Source organism: Gymnoscopelus braueri (assembly GCF_963280865.1).
Source record: "Gymnoscopelus braueri genome assembly, chromosome: 6".
Lineage (NCBI taxonomy): Eukaryota > Metazoa > Chordata > Actinopteri > Myctophiformes > Myctophidae > Gymnoscopelus > Gymnoscopelus braueri.
The window spans coordinates 34932415-34956356 of record NC_137607.1 but is presented as its reverse complement, the minus strand read 5'-3'; the positions used below and the strand labels follow the sequence as shown (position 1 = coordinate 34956356).

At 41.1% G+C, this 23942-nt stretch overlaps 3 protein-coding genes across 4 annotated transcripts; 1 reads left to right on the top strand and 2 right to left on the bottom strand.

The window, feature by feature from the left end:
* Window positions 1-1309: 1309 nt before the first annotated feature.
* Window positions 1310-1570, bottom strand: LOC308086479 (signal recognition particle 9 kDa protein-like; the record flags this gene model as incomplete). The annotated part of the gene is made up of 1 exon (XM_080430014.1): window positions 1310-1570. One exon carries the CDS (start codon window positions 1568-1570, stop codon window positions 1310-1312), a length of 261 nt encoding a protein of 86 aa, XP_080286140.1.
* A 966-nt stretch (window positions 1571-2536) lies between these two features.
* LOC308086898 (solute carrier family 25 member 32-like) lies at window positions 2537-3493 on the top strand (the record flags this gene model as incomplete). The annotated part of the gene is made up of 1 exon (XM_080430540.1): window positions 2537-3493. The coding sequence occupies one exon, from the start codon at window positions 2537-2539 to the stop codon at window positions 3491-3493; it is 957 nt and encodes a 318-aa protein (XP_080286666.1).
* Window positions 3494-5158: 1665 nt separating this feature from the next.
* tubgcp5 (tubulin gamma complex component 5) lies at window positions 5159-23401 on the bottom strand. 2 transcript variants are annotated; one of them, XM_080431289.1, is made up of 23 exons: window positions 22880-23401; window positions 21885-21938; window positions 21141-21249; window positions 20646-20742; window positions 19908-19987; window positions 18822-18957; window positions 18168-18285; window positions 17452-17541; window positions 16926-17019; window positions 15415-15661; window positions 14531-14733; window positions 13943-14058; window positions 13325-13608; window positions 11333-11531; window positions 10597-10785; window positions 10297-10479; window positions 9955-10039; window positions 9387-9507; window positions 8650-8801; window positions 8036-8161; window positions 7005-7088; window positions 6040-6140; window positions 5159-5887 (listed from the first exon to the last, which is right to left on the bottom strand). In XM_080431289.1, the coding sequence occupies exons 1-23, from the start codon at window positions 23011-23013 to the stop codon at window positions 5851-5853; spliced, it is 3039 nt and encodes a 1012-aa protein (XP_080287415.1). In that variant the 5' UTR covers window positions 23014-23401; the 3' UTR covers window positions 5159-5850. The 2 variants fall into 2 exon arrangements, with proteins under 2 accessions (XP_080287415.1, XP_080287414.1); XM_080431288.1 differs by having other exon boundaries at window positions 7005-7093; window positions 22880-23398.
* Between the last annotated feature and the right edge of the window lie 541 nt (window positions 23402-23942).

Here is a 23942-nt window from a genome sequence, read left to right as displayed (position 1 = left end):
TACGAGTGCTTGTCAACCTAAAGTCATCAAACTGTGATCGATGGGAAAATACAGAAAACTACTCAGACTTCATTCTGTGACGTCAGTCAGCTATGAGGTACAGTATCTATGACGAATGACTCCAAATGTGGGAAATGAGGGTCTGTCTTTTTTGGGGGTTAAAGCCCACCTTAAAACTGAAAATAAAAGCAAGCTCTTATAAAGGATTGAAGGAGTTCAGTCTGTATATAAGGAAGCAGCTACGCATTGCACCCAAGATTCCTTGGACCTCTTACACTTCTCCATCCATAGCGGCCTATCCCCAAATGTTCTACTTGCCACACTGATGTTGCTACTAATACAGGTATTAGTACCTATTCTATTTATACCTATTCCTATTCTATTTGTGTGGGTCATAGGAATAGACTACGTTGACAACCAGGAAAAGTTTGGTGACCACCGGAGAGACGGTTGACAGCCGGAATGTAGAGGGCACCCGGGAGTAGTACGGGTTGGCGCCCCAGCCTGTGTCTTCCGTGAGGAAGAAGCCCAACAAACCCACGGTGAGGCCTTTAAGGAGGGTCTTTCAGGCAAGCCTCAAGTGGAGCCTGTAGTACCACCACGGCCCAAGACACCATCATGCCGGAGTGAAATGTTTGGAGCGGGGGAGTCTGGTGCAACGCTCAGGTCCTGGACCTGGTGAGACGAAGGAGGGGCCCGGACAGGAGGCCATCCACAGAGCCTAGTCCCTCCCTGTGCCAGAGCCTCCCCCGGTCCCGGCAGAGTAGTTCCGGAGAGGCGGACTGAGGGGCCCTGTCTTTCCCTAGGAGGACTGACCGTGGGTAGCTACTGGGACGTAAGTCGGGGCTTGATCAACCCCGGCTGGGTCACCTGGGCGAGGGTGTATGTTGCGAGACCCGAAACACCCGATGACCCCAGGCTACAACACTGATGATTAAGTCCCAGGTGCATCCACGTGATGTTTTTTTATTTATAGGTAGGGATGTAATGAAAATGTCAGAAAGGGGTAAAAGAATGTGAGTGTTCATTGAAAATGAATAATCATGTGTCACGAAAACAAATTGCATTTTGGGGGGCAAAATGTCATTTGCAAAATGTCATTTGCCCCCCAAAACAAACACAAAAATCACATCCCTAAATTAATCAGCATTTGTTGCTGAGTGTTCTCCCATCCACAATATTCCCATCCAAAATTGTATCCCGATACCTTGTCTCTCTGACCCTCATCTCCAATCCAACGTTTTGTGTCTCAACATGCAGCTTTCAATCTCAGTCCAGGTGTTGTAGAAGACCAGAATCCCAGAACCTTTCAGTCCGTCTCCATGTCACCTTGGTGTGTCTCCTTGGACACCATGAGCCTCATAAGTTTGCCGTGGAGTTTCTCGATCTTCTTTACATCTTGTGCCTGGTCTGTCTTATACTGTAAACACACAGCATCGTCGGTTACTTTGAGGCATAGGTTTCCGTCGCAGTGTCTGTACTTCATAACCACTCTGACCTTCATGGGATCTGCCAAATATAGTTTTTCAGCTACATGAGAGAACTCCTCCCAGGTCTGATAGCAAGGCATGGTCTCAATTAAACAGAAATATATTTGATATACTGTTTTAAAACTCTGTTTCAATCTGTTACTCAGGATCACTAATGTCAGAACACCACATCAGCAGCAGTGTGAGCCTATTTAACTTAAACTTTATAATGTCAATGGTAGTCGGATGCTGAAACATTGCCCAAATATGGAGTCATACGTCAGATACTGTATGTCATGGGATGACTGACATCATACACTTCCTGGTGGAGATACAGTATGCACTCCTGTGTGCATGAACCTCTCTAGTTTTATTATTTGTTTTATTATTGTGAATTTCTTTTATGCTCTACTCTTTCCATGATTTATCTGTTACCCATTGTATTTCATTTACCAGCTCTTTAATGCTTTTACTGCATCCATAGTTGTATCATATAATATCCATCAATCACAATCCCTTTTATTTTGGTGCATCACTGACATTAAACTGGCCTCCAAGTACTCTGACAACAGTTACTGACTCTTATGTGTGCCTGTGCCCCTTTATGCCCATATACGGAGATCTCCGAACTCTCCAAAGTTGGTGCGTCATATGACGTCATAGAGACCTGCCTCCTAATAATCTTGTACAGGTACTGCACTAAGTACTCTGGGTACTGACATCACAGTTCCACTGAATGTCTGCATGCGGATGTGTGTGTGTCTTTATGCCCATATATGGATGTCCACTGTCCACCCTGATTTGCGTATAGGGAGATGACTGAGTCATATCATTCTTTGCCCAAATATGGAGTTGACTAGCTGACATAATATTGACGTCATAGATCACTGCCCACCGAACATGCAAAGGGCTCATTTTGAGCTGTTTGCTGCAACGGTGTAGCTGACTTTCCCATGGCAATGTTCTAACGGCATTTTACCATGTGTGTGCTGCTGAATAAGATTGTTCACTAGTCTACTGGGTTTCCCCACAGCTAACCTCTCAGCTAGCTAACTTATCAGCTGAACATGAACTCTGCTCCTACAGGACCTTCAGGTTCCCAGGAGTCCAAGCTCTTCCCAGCAGGTCCTGTTCGTACAATGCTGAACCATGTGAGGTTGGAGAACCTGGCCGCAGGTCTCAGTGGAGGAGTGGTGTCAACAATGATGTTACATCCTCTGGATTTGGCCAAACTCAGATTTGCTGTAAGCGACGGGCTGGAATTAAGACCCAAATACAACAGCATTTTGCACTGTTTGAAGAGTGTCTGGAAACAGCAGGGACTGAGAGGACTCTACCAAGGAGTGACCCCGAGCGTGTGTGCTGCTGGGACATCGTGGGGACTCTACTTTTTATTTTATAATGCAATCAAAGCATACACACAAGAAGGACGTCAAACAGAGCTGAGTGCCACAGATCACCTAGTGTCTGCAGCTGAAGCAGGTATGGTGACTGCTACCTTAACCAACCCAATCTATGTAACCAAGACTCGGTTGGTGCTTCAGTACAATTGTGACCCATCCAGTAAACAGTACAAGGGCATGGTTGATGCTCTGGTAAAGATTTACCGCCAAGAGGGAGTGCCAGGTCTATACAGGGGATATGTCCCTGCTCTGTTTGGAACCTTTCAAGGAGCACTGCAGTTAATGGCCTATGAGGAGCTAAAGAGAGAATACAACACATACTACAAAATGCCTTCAGATAGGCAGTTGAGTCCATTGGAATATATCACAATGGCCGCATCATCCAAAATCTTTGCTGTGGCTACAACATACCCATACCAGGTGGTGCAAGTTCGTCTACAGGACCAGCACAATAAATACAATGGGGTTATCGATGTCATCAGAAGGACATGGAGGAACGAGGGCGCTAGAGGGTTCTACAAAGGTGTAATCCCAAGCATTATCTCTGTCACTCCAGCCTGTTGTATCATATTCATAGTATATGAGAAGGTAACACACTTCCTGCTGGGCCAGTCCAAATGAGGACAAAGACAGCTTGTTCCTTGCGCCAAACCGGGGTGCTGTGGGTTATGACTATCTCGGGGCAACTCAAGATGTAAAGCATCAGCGGGCTTCTTGGGGGTGGAGGCCGTCCAGCCGGCCGGACAGTGGACCACGGCCATGTCATTCTGACTCAGACATAACCAAAAACAAACCCGATACTCCCATATAGCATATATGGAGATCCGGTTGTTAAGAGCGACAGATCCGACACTATGACCATATATGGTCATGTGCTGATGTGCATATATGGGACTGACCGACTTCGAACTCGGTGCACACATCAGCAAGGACTCCAGGGAGTGCGGTGCCCGCCGTCGAGTAGTTTCCGATATGTGGTTGGCCATAACTGCCGAGCCGACCGATATGTCCATATATAGGCATATATAGATATCCAGTTGTCCAGAACCGCCAATCCAACTGAGATGCCCATATATGGGCATATACTGATGACATCAGGGATCTCCATATATGGGCACAAAAGGGACAGACGGGCACAATGGGTACTCTGACAAAGCCCCCAACACTGGACATATCGGTCGGATCGGCGGTGCGACGTAGGTGTGCGGCCCAAACCTCTAGTTTATTAAAATAGCACCATGTTTTGTCATTTCCACTCCACACAATGTGGTCAACAACCTATTGGTACTGCCTTTCGAGTGACAGTTTGAAGGGGCTCAATTCTAACTTGGAAACCAGACGTAGTGATATAATCTGGCCATGCCAGGCTTGCTCAATTCTATATAATATCACCAAAACACCAACACTGTAGTTATTGACAGTTAACTTCAATATTAGTTACTATTTTCAAAGGAGCAGTAATATACTAAGAATAAGACCACAGAGCATAAATAAAGTTTGAACTTCTTGTATTTACAATTAGGGCACAATAAAATGTACTGTGCCTTAACAAAAGTTCCATTGCCTGTGAATGCCGGGTGCTGCACTAGTGTAGATGTAGTGTATGTCTGTAGTCTGTACTGCACAATCCAAAGTGTTGGTTTAAAGATCCATTTTACACATTGATGCTGGACCACAATGGAAACAAGTCCCCAAGACTGTGTTATCCTTTTAGCCAAGTGTTACTGTACTTCCGTGTTGTTTACATCTTTGACTTTGACTAATAAAATATTCAATCAATAAATCATTCAATCAATTGCAGTGTGCAGTCAGTTGCAGTGTGTGATAAATCTTGTACAAAAGGTCATTTGTCACTGAAATTAATCTACTTAATAAAACAAGACAATGACATGCGGGGATACTGTCGCAGCAGTGTATATAGCTTTTCTCTGTATATATTTTTGGTAATGTCATGTGAAACATGTTTTCATGGTGTTGATTAAGAAAGCTTTATTCTATTGTATTTGGTCATGTTAAATAATAACGACTATTTCCATAAGCACAGCTGCTATTCATCACACATTAATATATTTAAAGCTGTAACTTTGTGTGTAAATACATTTTTATTCTTCCTTATCTTATATTGAGAAATGTACGCATATCCTGTTTGACCGCTACTAGTTCCTGGTTACTTCCTGAAGTTCAAAATTTCATATATCCTCTCCCTCTGAGCAAACAGGCACACTTTATTAGCTCAGTGGTAAAACTTTCAGTACTTGCGTGGGAGACCTGGGTACGACACAAAAGTTACATAGTGTACCTTTAATCTTTTAATCCTTTACAATATTTGGTAGCAGGATCCCTATTCACTTTTTTTCAGTCCTATCAAAGATGACAGTCACTTCTATTCATCTACAGCAGATACTCTCCTGTTTAAACTGTCTACTATCAACTGTTGCGTTGCAAAATAATAACAGTAATACAGTATGATCGGACTACTTAAGTACTATCATTGTCTTTAGGAAGCCAAACGAAAATAGTTTTACTTTTACTGTAGCATGTACCTGTACACAAGATGTAACAATAAAGAATAACCTTGAACCTTGAATTTAACACTGAAAAATAGCATAGGCCCTCAGCATTGTGCAAGATTTATTGTGCTTACTATGTACACATCATGACAATCAACATGACATCATGGTAGAAAAACTAATTTACAAGTAGTAGCAACATTGCAAAAGCTGCAAGCCATTCATTGTGCAATGCTCTGAATGGCCACAAGGGGCCACAGATGAGTTAGGCCTTCAAAAGACAGAGCATTCTCCACCACCATGCTTTCCATGTCAGTGACATCATGATCAGTCATGTTTATGGGTCAAGCTGCCAGGGATACAACAACAATATGAGTCACAGCAACAGGGATGAGACGGAGCAGCGCTGCACAGCTGAGTCACCAGACCACACCTTCCTTGTATACTTGAGCCTAAGGTCAGCACTGCTCAAAACCTGCCATGAGAGACAGAGCCAACGACTCCACTGCGAATGACAAGAGGACGAGAGAGAATATGGTTAACCAATTTCAACCTGGTGTCCCTATTTTGGGTATGTCATTAGAAGCTAACATTTTGAAATAGAGCTTAAAGCTGCAATACAATATAACTTCAACAGGTACTCGGTGTCGCACTTACAGTGAGGGAATGAGCCACGGCACACAGCCTTGTTCAGGATGGTCACGAGGAACATGTGGCAATTTTTGAAGTCCGATTCCATCTGATCGATGGACTCGATCCTGGAATGGAAATGTAAAAAATAATTACATTAAAAGGATTGTTACAGCCTTTGTTTGGACCAGATGTATTACTGTCTTAAACTGGATCATTAAAAAGCAGGGATGCTAACGATTGGGAAATTCTGGGCCGATACAGACCTGATTTTTGTTTGTATGTTTGTCGTGTTTTTGTTGTTATTCATTCCGCCTTTTGTGTCAGGGAAACACAATTAATCGTAACTATAAAAATGTACTTCAAAAATAATTCAGCCCTTCATCACACTATCTTTTAATAATCACAAATTCAATCATAAAGATTTATGAAACAACAGATTAACGGCCACTGGCATCAGTGAATGTCATCTAATTTGCAGATACACCGATGCCATATCAGTCAACAAGGCGAGTATCTGCTGATACCGATGTTCGGCCAATAAATCAGTGCATCCCGATTAATCCATTAAAATCGGGAAAGCATCTGTGTCATTTTAGATTTTAGTCATATTTTATACTTTGGCTATTAAAAAATAGCAGATATACAAGCTCATAGCGCGTCACTTCCTGCAGCGCTATGAGCTTGTAGATCTGCTATTTTTGAAAAGTCGTGAAGATCTCGATTAGATTTTTTTTAAACTCAAATCTTTGCTTCTCGGGGTCCCTGGAACAAAATATTTTGAGATGGGGGTCCACGACCAAATGCATATAATTTTGGGGGTCCTTGACATAAAATCTTTTTTGAACACCACTATAGCAATATACATTTTTCAGAAAACATTTTTTAGAATCAGCCTCAGGTCTCATTTTCAAGGGCTTTTTTAAAAAGCAATATATGAGCCGGAGAGACTCATATTTTCTCCTGGCAGTCTGTAAAGAGAAACAACGCACCTCCACGCTCCAAAGCCAGCCTGCCATCGGTCGGAGAAGATGAGGACTAGATTGAGAACCTTCATTATCGCCTCCTTCACAAAACTGACCTGGGGAACAGGTAGCAGAAGCAGGTAGCAGCTCAGCGGATAATATAAATGAACTAAAATAAATGTCTAAAATGAGTCTAGTCACACGACGGTGTTGAGTGTCGAAAATAGCCAACCTACAATCTAATAACGCATCGTATCTTGTGAGCTTGTAGGTCTGCTATTTATCGGCGTGCACCGTGCAACGGAGCACAAATTAAGCTGTACACTTTCACCTGCCGACAGCATGATGGAAAAATATGCGCGATTTTATCTGTAGCTTGTTTGCTAGGGGTGTGCCGATATATCGTCCCGCGATATATCGCGAAACGTTTTCGTGACGATATGTATCGTTTTGGGGGAAAAAAATATCGTTTTTATTATTTTTTATTTTTTACAATAATAATAATAATCAGGCATGCAAACAGCCCCGAGGTGAAAAGGTTTTTTTCGGGTCAGGTGTCACACTATTGCCCTATTTGGATTCAAAACGGCTATTGTAGCTGAAAAGCTACAAGTTTGCATGTCTGAATAATGCAATTGTTTGCATTAGCTTTTTTTCCCCCCCATATATTTTCATAATAAAAAAGTGCGTATCGAAATCGTATCGAAGTTGTGAGCCCAATATCGTATCGTTTCGTGAAATTAGTGTATCGGTACACCCCTAAAAAAAAATCTCTCTTGAGAAACACTAGCACTTTGGCTTTGCATGAAAATGTACAATACAAAGAAGCAAAAATAAATAATGAGTCTTCTTCATTCCATATGCATGTGTGTAATTTAACCACTAGAGACATATTTTATACTTTGTTGTACGACAGTGTTGTGCGGAAATAGCCGGTGCTGAGCATGTGAGCTTGTAGATCGGCTATTTGTTTAAATATGTTTGGATGTAATAACGTGCCCAAAATAGGGATGCCAGGATGAAAGTGGTTAAGCTGTTCTCTGTAGGTGAAGGCCTACCTTCTCTCGCAGAAGGCAGCGGTCATGAATGGTCGACAGGTATCTGTAGTGGATCTTTATCAGCTGGTCCAGGTCCTTAGCTTCCTGGACTTGGTGCTGAAACTCTAAGCCTGTACTGTGAAGAATCTGCCAAGACAGTGTGGACACAGACCATGTGCAAAACATAAGATAACATTTGACTCACCTATTCACAGAAGTGGCAGATGATGAACATACTACATATGGCTGCTGTACTATATACAGTAGCATGAAAACTGTTAGTGAGTAAAGTAAAAGGGAAAAAAAGTTACTTGTTAAAGTAAGTATTAAATAGCTTTATGTTACTATAGCAATCATTGAGTGTTTGTTCAGTAACAGGGGTCTCTCTGTCTCTCCAGCTCTTTAGTAAACACTAAACAGTAAATACATTTTCAGGTCGGGACACCAATTATATGTAATCAGGAGAGAGAACTCATAAAGGATAGGCCTACAGAATAAACAAGTGAAATTGGAATCGATGAAACAGAAGAAAAAGAGCAGACACAATTGGAAATCGAAAACGGTAAAATAACAAGAAAAGATTTGAAAACTAAGTCAAATCGTTTCATATTAACAATGACTCATGTCATGCTCACCCTGGTCATGATGTAGTTGTGCAGACTGTTGACAAAGTGCATCAGTTTGACCCGTAGAAGACACATCCTGTGGATCTGCTGTTTTATGGGTTCTTTGGGGGCCAACTCCTCAGGTGCATTTCCTTCCGATTTCTTTGTGGCCACGGTCAAATCTATGGGAGACAATCATTAATAAATCACAGTGTTTTAAATCAATTTAACAGAAACAGTACCAGGTTAAAGCTACAATCTGTACTTTTTATTTCCATTGGCTTCCTCGCCCGATGGAGAACTACAATAACTACTACCAACAAACCACAGAACAATAAAAATGGCAGCAGTGCAAGTAGTATCCATTCCGGTGTGCTGTCAGCTTCAAATAACTTTATTGACATGGTCAACCAGTAGGTGTCCTATCCCACACCAGGGTCTTAGTAGGGAGACTAGCTCCAACCACTGCAGATGTGCTAGATATGACAAGGACATGGTATTTGTGCTAGGTATTAATATGCTAACTCCACCATGCTGATTAGTTAAAGGGGGTGTAAGTTATATATTTTGTTAAAATAAGTATTGATTAGCTCTAAATTAAAATAAATTTAAGCTGATAAATGGGTTCTCGCTCTTGATTGGATAAAAGTGGTGACCCACCTGAAAATGAATTTTCTATTCCTAAAATATCACTAACAGCACCATTAAAATAATTATGTATTCAATTAAAGCATTTCAGTATTGTAGCTTTATCACAGGTACTATACCGCTGAATCGCAGGGTGTCCAGACTATATTTGGCCCATTTGATCTGCAACAGGAGGAGGAAGATTTGATTGTAGATCCTCTGACACTCTGAGCTGATTACAATGTCCACGGGCCAGGGTACCTGGTGGGCAAAAAGTAAAGTACAGTATTTTCTTTACTTGAGTATTTCCATTTTTCAATACTTTATACTTCTACTACACTACATCTCAAAGGTATTGTACTTTTTACTCACCAACAATCATTTGAAAACAAGTTAGGGTTAGCTGCAGATGTAGATTGTTATTACAAAACGTAGGTTAACCACTTAAATCTTATCTTATTTTGGCTATTCAAAAATAGCCGATCTACAAGCTCACAACGCATCGCAACCCGTTGTGAACTTGTAGATGAGCTATTTGGTGCTGTAAATATATTTTGATGCCAATACCTTTGGAATACAGGCCTTTGACATCTAACCGAGCATTTTTTTATATTGTGGTACTGCTACATTTACTTAAGTAAGAAATATGAGTACTTCTTCCACCACTGGACACTGAAAAGTCTACACAAACACATTGATCTGGCTTACCTTGTAACTAAGAGTGAGCACATCTAGATTATTCACAGGCTGCTTTTTCCTGGCAGGATCAATAGTCTCCAAGAAGATTGATAACCTATAAAAAAATATGACATTGTTTATAAGACGTTTTCTTTGTTTCTTTCATAGATCAAACCTTCCTGAAGCAATGGTTAAAACACATACAATATCACTACTAATTATTAACTACTTAAACCGTATATTCTTTGTTGTCAAATAGCAGAATGTTTTTCTATTATCACCAAATGTTCGCCTATTACGACATGCCCAGAATTGGGATGCTAGGGTTCGTGTGGTTAAAAAGGAAAAGGCTGTAATAGTAACATGCATTACCGGCTACTGTCCTCTGGGCAGCGCTGTCCCACAGCCTCCTGCAGTTGGACGTTTAGAAGAGACAGTTGTTGCCAGCTCTCCTTCTCCAGCACCTTGTCGAAGATGGCCGTGTAGAAGTCGTACATGGTGTCTCCTGCCTCCAGGAGAAAATAGTTCCTCATGGCTTGGAGATATTCCAGCAACCTGCGTGGGGAAAACCAATGAACAGCGATCCCTATGTCAGGTCAACTGCAAAAAAATAATAATCATACCGTTCCATGAGACAAATCTCTACTGACGTTAGGGCTATAATAGGCTTACTTATAGTCTTTCTTCAGAGTCTTCATGAGGTTCCCGCAGCACTCGATGTATCTCCTCTGGATGTGTGGGTAGAGACAGGATCGCAGGGTCAGCTCAAACGTCTGGCAGGTCACCGACTGGGACGAGCGGTCCACGATGAAGTCCCCTCCAGAGAACCTCTCATGGAAGTCGCTCTGTTCCAGGTACAGCCTGAGATTGACAGACCAAATAATCATGACATCACCACAACCAATAAGGTATTTCCGGGTAGATAACACTGGCAGTGTCGCATTGGAGCAGTATTATTCATTAACCTTATATCTGGAAGAACAGGACACTTATGATATTGTTATTGACTATTAGATTAGAAATATATTACTTCGTTCCAAAACTCCACACAGGTTGACAAACTAGACATAGCTAATGTTCTGGACGCCTTATATTGAGTTGGTATCCATAGAAATTCTACCTAGAAATACCACCCTACATACAGGGATGACAGAAGATTTACAAGATTTCTGTGGTTTCTAGAGTCAAAACATTAAAGAATATATATATTTGATTTAAAAAAAAACTATTTTAATTACATTTTCTTTTGACTGTAAATATACAGAATATAGAAATTAGGATTTTATAAATCATATTTTCATTTTCTAAAACGTTTAGGACATTTAAATATTGCAATTGTCAAGCCTCAATTTGGCAACATCTATTTCTAAAATTGGATCTTTCAATGTGCTCTGTGTACAGTGTTCACCTGGCAAAGTTAATGGCCAGCAGTGGATCATGGATGTCATCCATTTGCAAATGCTGCACCACGATGGACTGCATCTTTATGAGGCTTCTCCTGGTGGCCTGTTGCTCAGTCACTGTGTCCGCGGGGGATTCCTCACCATGACAGAGGCGTGACTGCACTGATTCCAGGAACATTGTGTACAAGCTCTTTCTCTCTGCATCTGCAACATATGTAGCATACATGCATCCTTTACCAATGCCAGCTGATTCCTTGAGGTATGTAAATTGTAATGCTACGTATGGCGTGAAAAGGTTTTAAAATATCAGGTAACCATGTTGCCAGTAATGTTAGTTGGTAGTCCTAACACACAGAAAGGAGTTAACAAAGCCCGATTTCCAATGGCTTCTTCCCATAGGGCTTTGATTCGTGTCCGGTTTCTATTGTGCCTGTTTAGCTCAGGCGGTAGAGCACTGGCAAGGTCCCGGGCACCGCCAACTCAGCGTATGAGTAGCACGGCTTGGGTAACTGATGGTAAGTGTTGCGGCGCTCCACCTCAGCAATCTATCTCCCAGGGGTCTAGCACATTGAAAACTGGATAGACACCATCGTTCTCGGTCGATATTGACAATAAGCCACTCTGACCTACTTACTTAGGATTTTCGATTCATGCAGAATATAAGGTGGTTAAAGTAGTTTAAAGTCTTGTACTACACACCAAGCTGGTTTGTTCTTCTTACTATTACAGAGTACAGTATGTCAGGTTAGTTAGGAGACATCAGTGTTGAAAAACTGTTCTGCATCTGTGTGAGAAGAAATAAGTTGTTGAATACACTCCTGTAGTTTATTTGTCTGCAACATTGCCATTAAACGTGACTGTGACTCTCTCTCTCTGTGTTTCTCACTCACTCACACACACACACACACACACACACACACTTTAACAATTGTCCAAATAAAGGGAGAGCATACAAGGAAACAAGTTCATTACACATACATTCATAAAATCATGGCATACTGTATGTCTTCATGATACAATAAGCATATCACTCAGTACTTGACTATGGGTATAAGTAACAGCATCTTTGCCATATATGGATGGCTGCCAATGACGCGTCGCTCCTACCCCCCCCCCCCCTGGTTTCTTGTCTGTCTACAAAACTGTACACTGAAATAAAGCATAAAAAGAAAAAAATGGCTTAAGAAAAACTAATAATAAAAGATAGGTTGAATAGCCTGGCCATAATGGCAAGCGAAATCACTGGGAGCCAGGCACAGCTCTCCTATAGCACTAACTAGTCCTCAGACCGTACTGACCATCCTCTTAGGAAGGAATTTGAGCTTCTGCAATTAGGTTTATGATAAAGGGAGCCTGGGGCCAAAACAAAGGGACTTAAAGACTCCTTTGTCCCTACTGCTATTATGGTGTTGAAAACAGATTAGATTGCTATTAGCTCTAGTTAGATTAAGCTCCTTCTTGCCATGTTATCTTGCTTTTGTTTCTGTGTCCTATATTTTCTCGAGTTTCACATTTTATTCCATTCCATTGTATTAATTACATGAATATCTCAACCGTGAATTTTGAAACTGATATGTTCCTTTTTCCATGATATATTAATTGCATGGGGTTCAACAATCCTACAAATTGTGTGGATTTGTTGAGATTAGAACAAAGCGTGTTACTATCATAAGCCTTTGTTTGCTACAGAGCTTTTTTTCTCAATTTATCCAAAACCCAAAGCAAACATTCCATTTGTCGCCAAGCAGCGAGATATATGCACCCTCCTGTTCCATACAGAACAGCATACACTGTCCCAGTTTAAATTGTATGAGAAACAAAAAAACATGTCAGGTGAACACTAGTCTCTCAAGCCTGACTAATGCTACATAGTCTCTAACTACGCCTCCTGAAATCTGACTGTGAATCAACAGTCTGCCTTGAGAGACCAATGCAGTCCTACATTTTTATGTCCTCACGAGTATAGTAATACAAACGTGTGTGTGGCGAACACTGACCTCTGGAGGAGCCGGTCTCCGACTGTTCGACGTCCTTGCGGTCCAGGTTCTTGAGCAGCTGCATGGACTTGCCGGCCATGATGATCTGCTTGAGGACAGGCTTGAGGAAGGACACCATGGTGAGCTGCTTCCTGCTGCCGCTGCTGCTGGAGCCCTGGTCGCCTCCGGAGCTGCCGCTGGCCGCGTCGTTCAGCTTGTCCTCGTTCTCCACCGTCTCAGACACGCTGTACAGCGTGTAGGTGGCGTGCCAGAAGTCCCGGTGGTTCACCGCCACGTCCTTGTTCCTGAGGCAGCCAAAGATCAAGTTTAATAAGTACTGAGGGTTAAGCGGTTAAATAAAATAAAATATACATTAACACGAATCCAACATATTAGTAGAAAGGATTATGTGTAAAAAAACTATTTACACAACAATGATGATAGTCTCTCTCAGCTAAGGGGGGTCCCTTGGCCTGAAAAACGTTGAAGACTACCTGCTCTAGGTTTTGTATTCAACCACATGAACCCTAGCGTCCCTATTCTGGGCAGGCAAAAATAGACAAAAAGTAGAAGAACATTTGGAAAAACAAGGCAAACATTTGGCAAACATGTTTATGATAAACACTCCGTTCACTGTACCTCTGAATGATAAACTCTTTGGCAGGGTCAAATAGGTGACCATGGACGATCCATTCGTCCACAATCTCCAGGTACGGCCGGACTGTCTCTGTCCATAAAGAAAACAACAAAGCCACCTAAAAAAGAGAGATGCCGTCAGAATTCATTGTGTAGGGAATCAGATCTTCCCTGTGAAGATCCGTGAATCTAGGGTTGGGCGATATGACTTCAAATCAATATCACCATTATTTCAAACCTTTGCCTCGGATAAGAAAAGAATATCAATCGTCTCTTGTCGGATGGAAACCGACAGCGACAAAACTGTTACTTTTCAGGATTCAAATAAAAAAATAGCAAAGGTAACAGATCAACAAGCTAAAAACGTGTCACTTTGAGCTGCGTTTCGAGCTTGCAGATCTGCTACTTTTGATGCTTTTGTGTGATGCTGTAGTATGATCAAGTAGGGCGTCAATTTACGAAAAAAGTTAGAATATGGAGATAAGAGGTTTCTGCCCGACAACGACAACATACTGTATATACACAGTATAAAAATAAATTGCTTCTCGATCTACAATATGATGCATCCATGAATTGTCAGCTCAAACTCACAGACTGCTCCGACGCCTCTCCGACACTGTCATACTCAATGATAGCCTTATAGAGGGTGTTGAGCAGGTGGGAGGCCCGCACGACGTTGGGGGTCTCGGGGGGGACCTCAGCGACCCCCGTGCAGAACACTTTGTGCAGCACTTTGATCTGTGCCAGGTGAGGGCTGAGGCGCTCCAGAACGGCAGACAGTGTTACCGTCTCATCTACGGAAGAGGTCAGATCAGAAACTATAAATACATTGCAATGTATCACAATGTACCACATACAAATCGATAGCTGGTTTTCTGTCCCATTTTTTAGCAAATCATCTAAATAATGATCAAATTATGGCTATCATGTAAAAAAAAAAAAAATATTTCCTCAGTATTTAGAACAAGATGGAAAGGATTTCTTGCAGATGAAAATAATGATGTGATAAGGAACAGTGGAAACACATTTCTTGAATAAATAATTAAGTAGCAATGTTTTCCACACTGATCTTGTAATATAATAATATTATTGAATTACGAATTACTAGTTTATTTTATTTCTTTGTCTGGCTAGTCTTTAACTTAAGTCTCTTAAGTCTATAAATATTAACATTTATAATTCCTTTAACAGGTCCGTTCATGAAAGTCCTTGCGGTCTTGTTTCCAATGAGGGCCTGTGAGCAATTAGGGGTTAAGAGTCTTGCTCAGGGACATATTTCATTTCATCGACACATTTGCTGGCCTGGCCTGGAATCGTACCTGGGGCAACCAGGGCCTCTGGCTCCCTAGGCGGGCTCACTAACCACTCAGCTATGGCCGCCCCATCAATTTTTATTGATTTACTTTTACATTTCAAACGTTGACTAAAGATTCTCTTGACAGCTGGTCCAGAAACATAGCAAAATGACAACTTGCCTTTACATACGATTTCTTTCTCTATTGTGGTCAGCTCCTCTTTGAAGCTGGCAAAGTATTTATAGAGCGCCCACACGAAGGCCTGGTAGGTCCTGAAGGGAGGCTCTGAACCCTTCTTGGAGGTGGAAGCGGAGCCCGGAGGACACGGCTCACAGCTGTACCCAGTCACCTCGTCTATGAACCTCTGCAGCCGGAACACGGCCTGGCCGTACACAGCTATATGCTCCAGCACAGAGTGCAGACAGCTCTGCAGCACACAGAGAGAAGCAGGGGTCCTGGTCAGACATAGTCATCTTCTAAAGCAGTGGTTCTCAACCAGTGGTCCGGGGACCACCAGTGGTCCTTGAGGGGGTTCCAGGTGGTCCCCAGCTAAATGGAGAGTTGGTAACCAAATGGACCCTTATTAGATTTTTTACTCTTGAGAGCATAAAATTAAACAGGTCCATTTGGTTTCATTTTACGCTCTCAAGAGTTAAATTATTGTTTTAACATCTGAATTACTTCATTTACTACTTCTTTTACTACTACTTCATTACCTAACCCGTGGCTCAAATGCCGAATAATAATGGATCTTGATATGAAAAGGGTTGAAAACCACTGTTCTAAAGCCGGATTCATACTTTGTTGCACGAGGGCGTCGCGCGTCTATTTTCGGTGCGCGACACCGTTGTGCGACGGAGCATAAATTAGGCGTACGTTATTTTCAAACTTTTACATTTCAAGGACCCCCAGTCTGATGAATATTAGCCCACAGACATTGTAAATGTGTTCATTTTGTTTGAGTGTACAAATGTGACCAAATGGATCCGTAAGAGTCCATTTGATTCCATTTGTAGATATTTGCTTTCTAACTATTGATCATTTAGGTGGGGACCCCTGGAACCCCCTCAAGGAAGGACCCATGGGGGTCCCTGGATCTAACCCCACATTGAGAACCAGTGTTCGAACAGATGAATGGATTAGACACTTTCAACCTGGCATCCCTATTTTGGGCATGTCACTATTGTCAACTATTAATATTTTCAACTTTTCTTAAGAATGTTCTAAAATAGCAAAAAAAGCTTCCAACGTGTCTCACTGCGGCGCGTTGTGAGCTTGTAGATCGTCTATTTTCTCACGACACTATCGTGCGACTATGTATAAAATGGGGCTTAAGTGGTTAAAACTGCAATCCATATGTCATACCCGGGATTCGAACATGGGTACCCCGTGCAAGCGGGTTCAAATGTCTACTGTCGAGCTAATACATAAAGCCCATTTGGACAGAGGATATGTTTATTTTGTTTGGAGCTTCATGCAATAACACTTGACAACCAGTAGGTGTCCTACCCAACCACAGGATATACATTTCTCAATAGAAGTGCAGGTAGACCAACTACAGCCACTGCAGTTGTGTTAGTTATCATGCAGATTGGTTAAAATCATGTTTTAATCACTACAATTAGCTATAGATTGCAGGATTAACATGGTTACTACATCATGACAAAAGTTAACGATAACTTGAAACTTACACTCGTCAGATGAGTTACCACCACATTGTTCCTGACTGACACTTGTCCGTCGTGATGCTGAAATATGAAGTGTTTCTTCACGCCAGAGAGAAGCCTGCAATCAATGCATATTTACACATACATGACCAACAATTTCTTGTTGTCGAGTTACAAAAAGAGGTTGAATTGCTTAAGCATTTCGGCCAAGAGCCTTCATCACCTTGTACAAAACGCGTTGAAGTGTATTGGTGTGTGCCAAATAAAATAAGGAAATGTGAGTATTTTGTCCTCTATTGACTTGAAGTTTGGGATGTGCTACCTTTTGAATATTTTAGAAATTTCTTGTTGTTGTTGTCTTTTACACATAGTCAGGAATGGGATAGACACAAACTGCATCATCCTACTTATATCAGGACCACGGATACACAGATTCTGTATTATACAAACAACTCCAAATCATTATTTCTTAAGAGACAGTGAAGACAATGTTCCTTTGATCATTATGCACATTTCTACGATCACTTGCTAGTACATCACCCCCTCTTACCACAGTGTCTCTCTAATCACTTGGGTCTCCGTGACAAAGGCCTTTTCTTCTGGCAAATACAATGGGTCAGTGTTGTACAAGTGTTGGTCCCTGAGGAAAAACAGAAAGGAAAGAAATCAAGGCGATAGAAAAGTTCCCCCATTCAGCGATGGCATTTCAACCGATTCCATTCAAAGATCATAGTGCGTCACGCCGTTCTACATTTGTTTTAAATACTTGGATGTCGTCCAAGTGTTCCTATTAATTCTGGGGTGAACGTTTGGTGAAGGTCAGCGTGTAGATCGGCTATTTTTCTAGATATTTAGTGTGGAGGGAAAAAAGGAGGGGGCCTAGTACAGACCCTTAAGACTCCGGTCAACTAAGTGGTTTAAGACAGCCAGTGGTTCTCAACCTTTTCATGTCAAGGACTCCCACATTGTATTTTGCCGCAGACCCCCATCGGAAAATATGTTTCCGATACAAGATTTGTGTTGTTAAAATGTTTTTTTTTTTAAATCACATTTGTATAAGATGTTTTGAGACATCTTAGCTCTATTTTCTAATAGCGGATGTATAAAATAGGGTTCAAGTGGTTAAACAGATTTTTATGCTGTATTAACCCATTTTTCTGGGGACACCCTTGAAACCCATCAAGGACCCCTGGGGGTCCCCAGACCCCACTTTGAGAACCACTGGTGAGAACCACTCTGATGGGGGAAGGTGCTTGTTAGGTTTACCAAACGTTGAGCAAATTGGAGTGTAGATGGAGACTGTGGGGGAAGCGGGGAGAATGAGCCACCCAGTATGGCGTCACCACGTGCTGTTCAAGCCAGGCCCGGGCATCTGGTTCACCCACTGCAAGCACAACAACCACTGGAATTATTGACACGCTCCCAAAATACAGCTTCAGTGCCGACACACACACACACAACCACCAAAACACAGAACAGAAAGACACACCCCTCTCTCCTGTATCATTGTTATAGGCAGTGGTGGATAGTACGTACATTTACGTCAATATTTTTTTTGAGAATCTGTACTTTACTTGCATACTTGTTCTTTTGGATACTTCCACTTTCACTCCAATGCATTACAAAGACATACAGTATATTGTACTTTTGACTCCACTACTAGGAAGGGGGAAAGTATTGAATTACCCACTTAAGCCCCATTTCAAATATAGTGAAAATAGCATATCTAAAAGCTCACACGCTTGTAGATCTGCTATTTTTTGAGAATATAAATTTTTGATAACAATAAAAATGTCAGTACAGCAATGCATTGCTATTAAAATGGGCAACTTTTACTTGTAGTTATACAGTATACATTTTGACCAGGAGTATCTATACTTTGACTCAAGTACTGTGTCCACCACTGGCTCTGGTCAGCACCTGTCCAGGTGACTGGGACGGTCTTGTTGGTGTTGTCCTGGTCCTCCAAAGGCGTCCTGTCCACTTGGATGCCAGAATCCTCCCTGCTGATTGGCTGCTGACTGTCTTCGTCCTCACTCTCCTCCTCTGACCACTCCTAAAGAGACGTAAAGAACACCGGTTCTCAACGTCAGGTCCGGGGACCACCAGGGGGTCCAACTGGACCCTTGCAGGTCTGTAACTCTGAGAGTGTACAGATGTCTGCACTCTAAAGGCCTATTCATACTCGACGTAAGACCCTTAACTCTTAAGTGGCGTACATACTAGACGGAGATGGGGATTGACGTACGTCGGGGGTGAGGAACTGGTACGTTCTTTACGTCAGTGCATTCAGTGCATTCATAGTTTGACACGTTTCTTATGCGTGATTAAGGCCAAGAGGCTATTCATCCTCCAGAGGGAAGCAGTGAACGTACGTCAGGTACGTCAGGTTGAGCTCAGAGCTCAACCTGACGGATGACATAATCGACGGACAAACCCCCCATCCCCCCTCCCCTTTTTGGTCTCCCGCTCCGTTCCTTATGCTTACTAACACAACATATTATAAAGAATTATCCAGTTATTTATATAAGTATTACAACTATGAAAATGATAATACACTATGATCCAGGTGAACGAAAGTCTGAGTGACCAGCAAATATGATTGTTTATGATACTTGACCGTATAAGTCATTATAAAAGGCTTTACAATGTGTTGATGATTGCATTATGAGAACTTACTGTACAAGCACTTATAACTGGAATCATACAGTACTATGTTATAAGCAGATTATAATGCATTTATACTTGAATTGATATAAAATGCTTTACAATGTTGTTATGATAATTGTTCTAAAACATTATGAGTACTTTAACTGTAATGATACAGTATTATAAGCAGATTATAATGCATTATAGGTAAGTTTATAATGAATTATTAATGGTAACACTTCATAGAACGTGCTGGTGGACTGGCTTTTTTCAGGGAGTGCAGCGCTGAACACCATCTAACTTTTGACATCAAAAAGCTCAACACTGTAGCATAATTAGGAATAGGATTTTACTCACAGGGGTGTCTGGATACGGTCCGATATCATCATCCTCGCCCTCCATCAAATACTTAGCCCAGTCAAAGTTATCTTCTATTTCTGCACAGGCAAACGTTTAGATGATTGTGGTTAAATGAAAGAACTTGACACTGTTCCAGGGTGAATGAACCATTGGTCTAGTACAGTGGTTCTCTAACCTTTTTATGTCAACGACCCCCCAAATTGATAAGGGTTTGTGCCAGGGACCCCCATGCAAGATTTGTGTTGTTTTAAAATGTTCACAATTATACACAAAACTTAAAAATGGCCAAAAATAAATAGCATACAAGCTCAAGAAGAGTTGTGAGCTTGTTCATCGGATATTTTTTATTAGGTTTACGGACAAGTGGTTAATTTCATGACAATTTGGCTCGGGCCCTGGAACATCCTCAAGGACCCCACTTTGAGAACCACTGGTCTGGTAGACTCACTATAACTGTTACTACATCACTATATCACTATAACTTTGTTACTGACATCACTATATCACTGTTACTATATCACTCTAACTTTGTTACGACATCACTATCTCACTATCACTATGGGTGCGTTCGGAAATACAGCACTGAGCGCACTGGCCAATACAAACTAATAGGCGAGTGCGCTCCGGTTCGCAATTTCCGAACGCACCCTATAGCAATATAACTTTGTTACCGAGTGCACAGTCCTTTGGTTCAATGTGCTCTATAAATAAAGTGGATTGGATTGGATCACTCACCGGCCTCCTTTAGCCTGGGTCTCTCTGTGAAGGTGGTGTTTGAGGGCGACTCAGATAAGAGCAGCAACAGTGACAGTATACTGTGATGTACATCCGTCTGGAAAAAAAAAGACAAAAATACTAAAAAACAGACAGAGATGCAGAGCCCATAATATTAGCATAATATGCTAGCTATTAGTTTTCTTGTTTATTATTTGCACATTTTAGCTGATGCTCTTTTCCAGAGCAACTTGAATGCATCATTCAATGAAGAGTGCATAATATTAGCATAATATGCTAGCTATTAGTTTTATTGTTTATTATTTGTTCATTTTAGCTGATGCTCTTTCCCAGAGCAACTTACAATGAATGCAATGCATCATTCAATAGAATGGAGTATATGGGGAAACGTGACACCATGTTTAGAACAGTATATTAAATACTTCTCTGTCCCTAGAATGAATGTATTAGTGCCATGTCATAGTTGCATACGTTCTATAAATTGCCATCCAGTACCGTATCTCCATCTGTATTAGGTAGAGGTGAGTTCAGGAACTCTTCAGTCAGTCTCATCCAGCTCTCAGCTTTATTTAGATCGGAGTGAACCATTAGCTTTTCATGTATCCTATAGGGATGTAGCAAATCAGAATGAGGGCAGCACAGTATTGAACAAATGCTATTGTGCATACTGCAGTTGAACTGTGATATAATAAAAATTGATGCTGGCTGCTGCTTAATGTTTGGTCTTTTTTAGTCAAAGTTCTGTTTCCCTGATGTCAAATCTGATTTGTAATAACAGTAACAAAGTACACTTCCTTGAGTACCGTACTTAAGTATATTCTTTTGTATGCGATGTGATGCAATGTAGATTTTATCTGTATTTATCTGTATTTAACTTAAGTATTTTTGGATGCTTTAGCTTATGACTTTCACTCTACTACATTGCAAAGACAAATATGTTGTGCTTTTGACTACAGTACATTTCTAGGAAAGGAAAGCTACTTTCATTTGTAGTTGAGTAATATTTGACCAGGCCTACACACTTTGGCTCAAGTACTGGAGTTAATTACTTTGTCACCAATGCATTGTTGAAATGGGAGGAAATGCAGCTCTTTTGCAATTTTCACACCTCGTTTTTTTCCTCGTCCGGTGTGAATGCAAAAGAGCATTTACACCGGAGGAGGTGTAAAAAAAGCTTTAGTCTCTATTTATATGTACATACTGTATGAGGATGTCATGCAAACAGATTCAACAACTCACCCACTAATGCTGCGTTGAACCTTATGACTGTCCACGTCCAGGAAATGATGGAACCTGACAACAACACAATAATATAAACAACGTTTATTTTCAATAACGTTGTATTAACGTTATCAGTGGTGTAAAGTAAGTAAGTACATTTACTCAAGTACTGTACTTAAGTACACTTTTGAGGATTTTTTACTTTACTGGAGTGTTTCCAATTTTCAATACTTTTACTTCTACTCCACTACATCTCAGAGGAAAATATTTTACTTTTACTCCACTACAATTATTTGAAAACTTTAGTTATTAGTTAGTTTGCAGATATAATTATTATATTATAAAACATACATTAACCACTTTAGCCCTGTTAGGCTATTTGAAAATAGCCGATCTACAAGCTCACAACATGAGCGTGTAGATCCTCTATTTTCAAACATTTTAGTGCTTTTACTTTTGGTACTTGACTTTAAGTACATTTTGATGCCAATACTTTTGTACTTTTACTCAAGTAACATTTTGAACACATGCCTTTTACCTGTAACGGAGTACTTTAATATTGTGGTATTGCTACTTTTACTTAAAGTTAAATCTGAGTACTTCATCCACCACTGCTCACCCAAGCCCACCTTGTGTGTAGGTCTCTAATAAATCACTGATTCTCAAAGTGGGGTCCAAGGAAGGACCCCCAGGGGTCCTTGGGGGGGGTTCCAGGGGGTCCCCAGCAAAATGTGTTAAATGTAGCATCACAATAATTTTAACCACTTTAACCTTTTATACTTTGGGCTATTCAAAAATAGCAGATATACAAGCTCATCTTGGCGCTATGAGCTTGTAGATCTGCTATTTTTCCAAACCTTTTGAATATATACATTTTTAAAGCGAACATTTGTAACTCAAATCTTTGCTTCTGGGGGTCCCTGGAACAAAATATGTTGAGATGGGGGTCCGCAGCCAAATGTCATTTTGGGGGTCCTTAATGAAAAAGTTTGAGAACCACTGTAATAAATTACCTGAAATTGGACGAAGCATATTTCATCGCCGCTTGGAAGTTGGCCTCCTCTTCATCTTCCACCCCAGAGATGCATTTGACCAGTTTTTTAATCTCTTTCTCCGTCTCCTTTTCAAATTTGGTCCAGTGTGCCATGTTGTTGTTAGCTGACTTAGCTTTAGCTTCACCAGCTGCAAGCTAGCCTAATACTGAGTATTACAATATTTATGTTGAGGAATATTAAAACCACCGCGTCGGTAAACCACAGACAAGACAATGATGCGTTATTATGTAAGGCCAGCATCTGCAATTCTGCATCCATTGCAGCAGAATAGATCAGAGATTTGATGATCACAACTGTCAAGCGCGGGTTAGTGTTGCCAGATTCTGCGAGAGAAGTAAGCAAGCAGGTCTATGAAAACAAGCCCAAAAGAAGCGACTAGGCTTCTAGTCTGTCTAGTCACAGTCTAGGCAGATCTCAGCTCACTTGGGAGCTTGTAGATTTTTCAACAACAACAAAAAAGAGAAAACAAATATTGGGGGGATTTTTTTTTGTTGTTGATTTTTTTTAAACATTTTAACAACACAAATTTTGTTTGGGGTCAAAATACAAATATATATTAATTTGAGGGTCCTTGACATAAAAATGTTTTAGAACCACCGGTTTAAACAACATTATGAAACAAGCCCAAATACGCAACTACACTTTCGAAACCAGCCCCAAAAACCGCAACCACCAATATTTACAAGCAAATTTACAGAAAAACAAGCCCACCGTCGCTTATAATAAGCGGACATGGGAACACTGGCACGGTTGTAGCGTTCCAAACAAAAAAAAGAACAGATCTACAAGCTAACAACGCGTCTTATCGCGCGCGTTGTTAGCTTGTAGATCTGTTCTTTTTGGACAGCGGCAAGCAACGCGAAACGTAAACTTCCGGGTTGGCAGGTGCGCATGCGCGAGAGCTTGGCTCTGGTGGTCCAGAATGTGGGCTGATAATAAATCAATGTGGCAAGTTTTTGTTTCATACAAATCCACTATAGACATGTTATAATAAGCTACTTTCTGTCAAGAAATTCCGTGC

Bases quoted from the DNA above. Each gene is read 5' to 3' on its own strand.
- tubgcp5 (XM_080431288.1), bottom strand. From the start codon at position 23,013: ATGGCACACTGGACCAAATTTGAAAAGGAGACGGAGAAAGAGATTAAA. The intron at 17,020-17,451 runs GTAAGAGGGGGT...CATTGATTGCAG, and splicing joins GTGATTAGAGAGACACTGTG to GCTTCTCTCTGGCGTGAAGA. The intron at 14,059-14,530 runs GTGAGTTTGAGC...TCTCTTTTTTAG, and splicing joins GAGAGGCGTCGGAGCAGTCT to GTGGCTTTGTTGTTTTCTTT.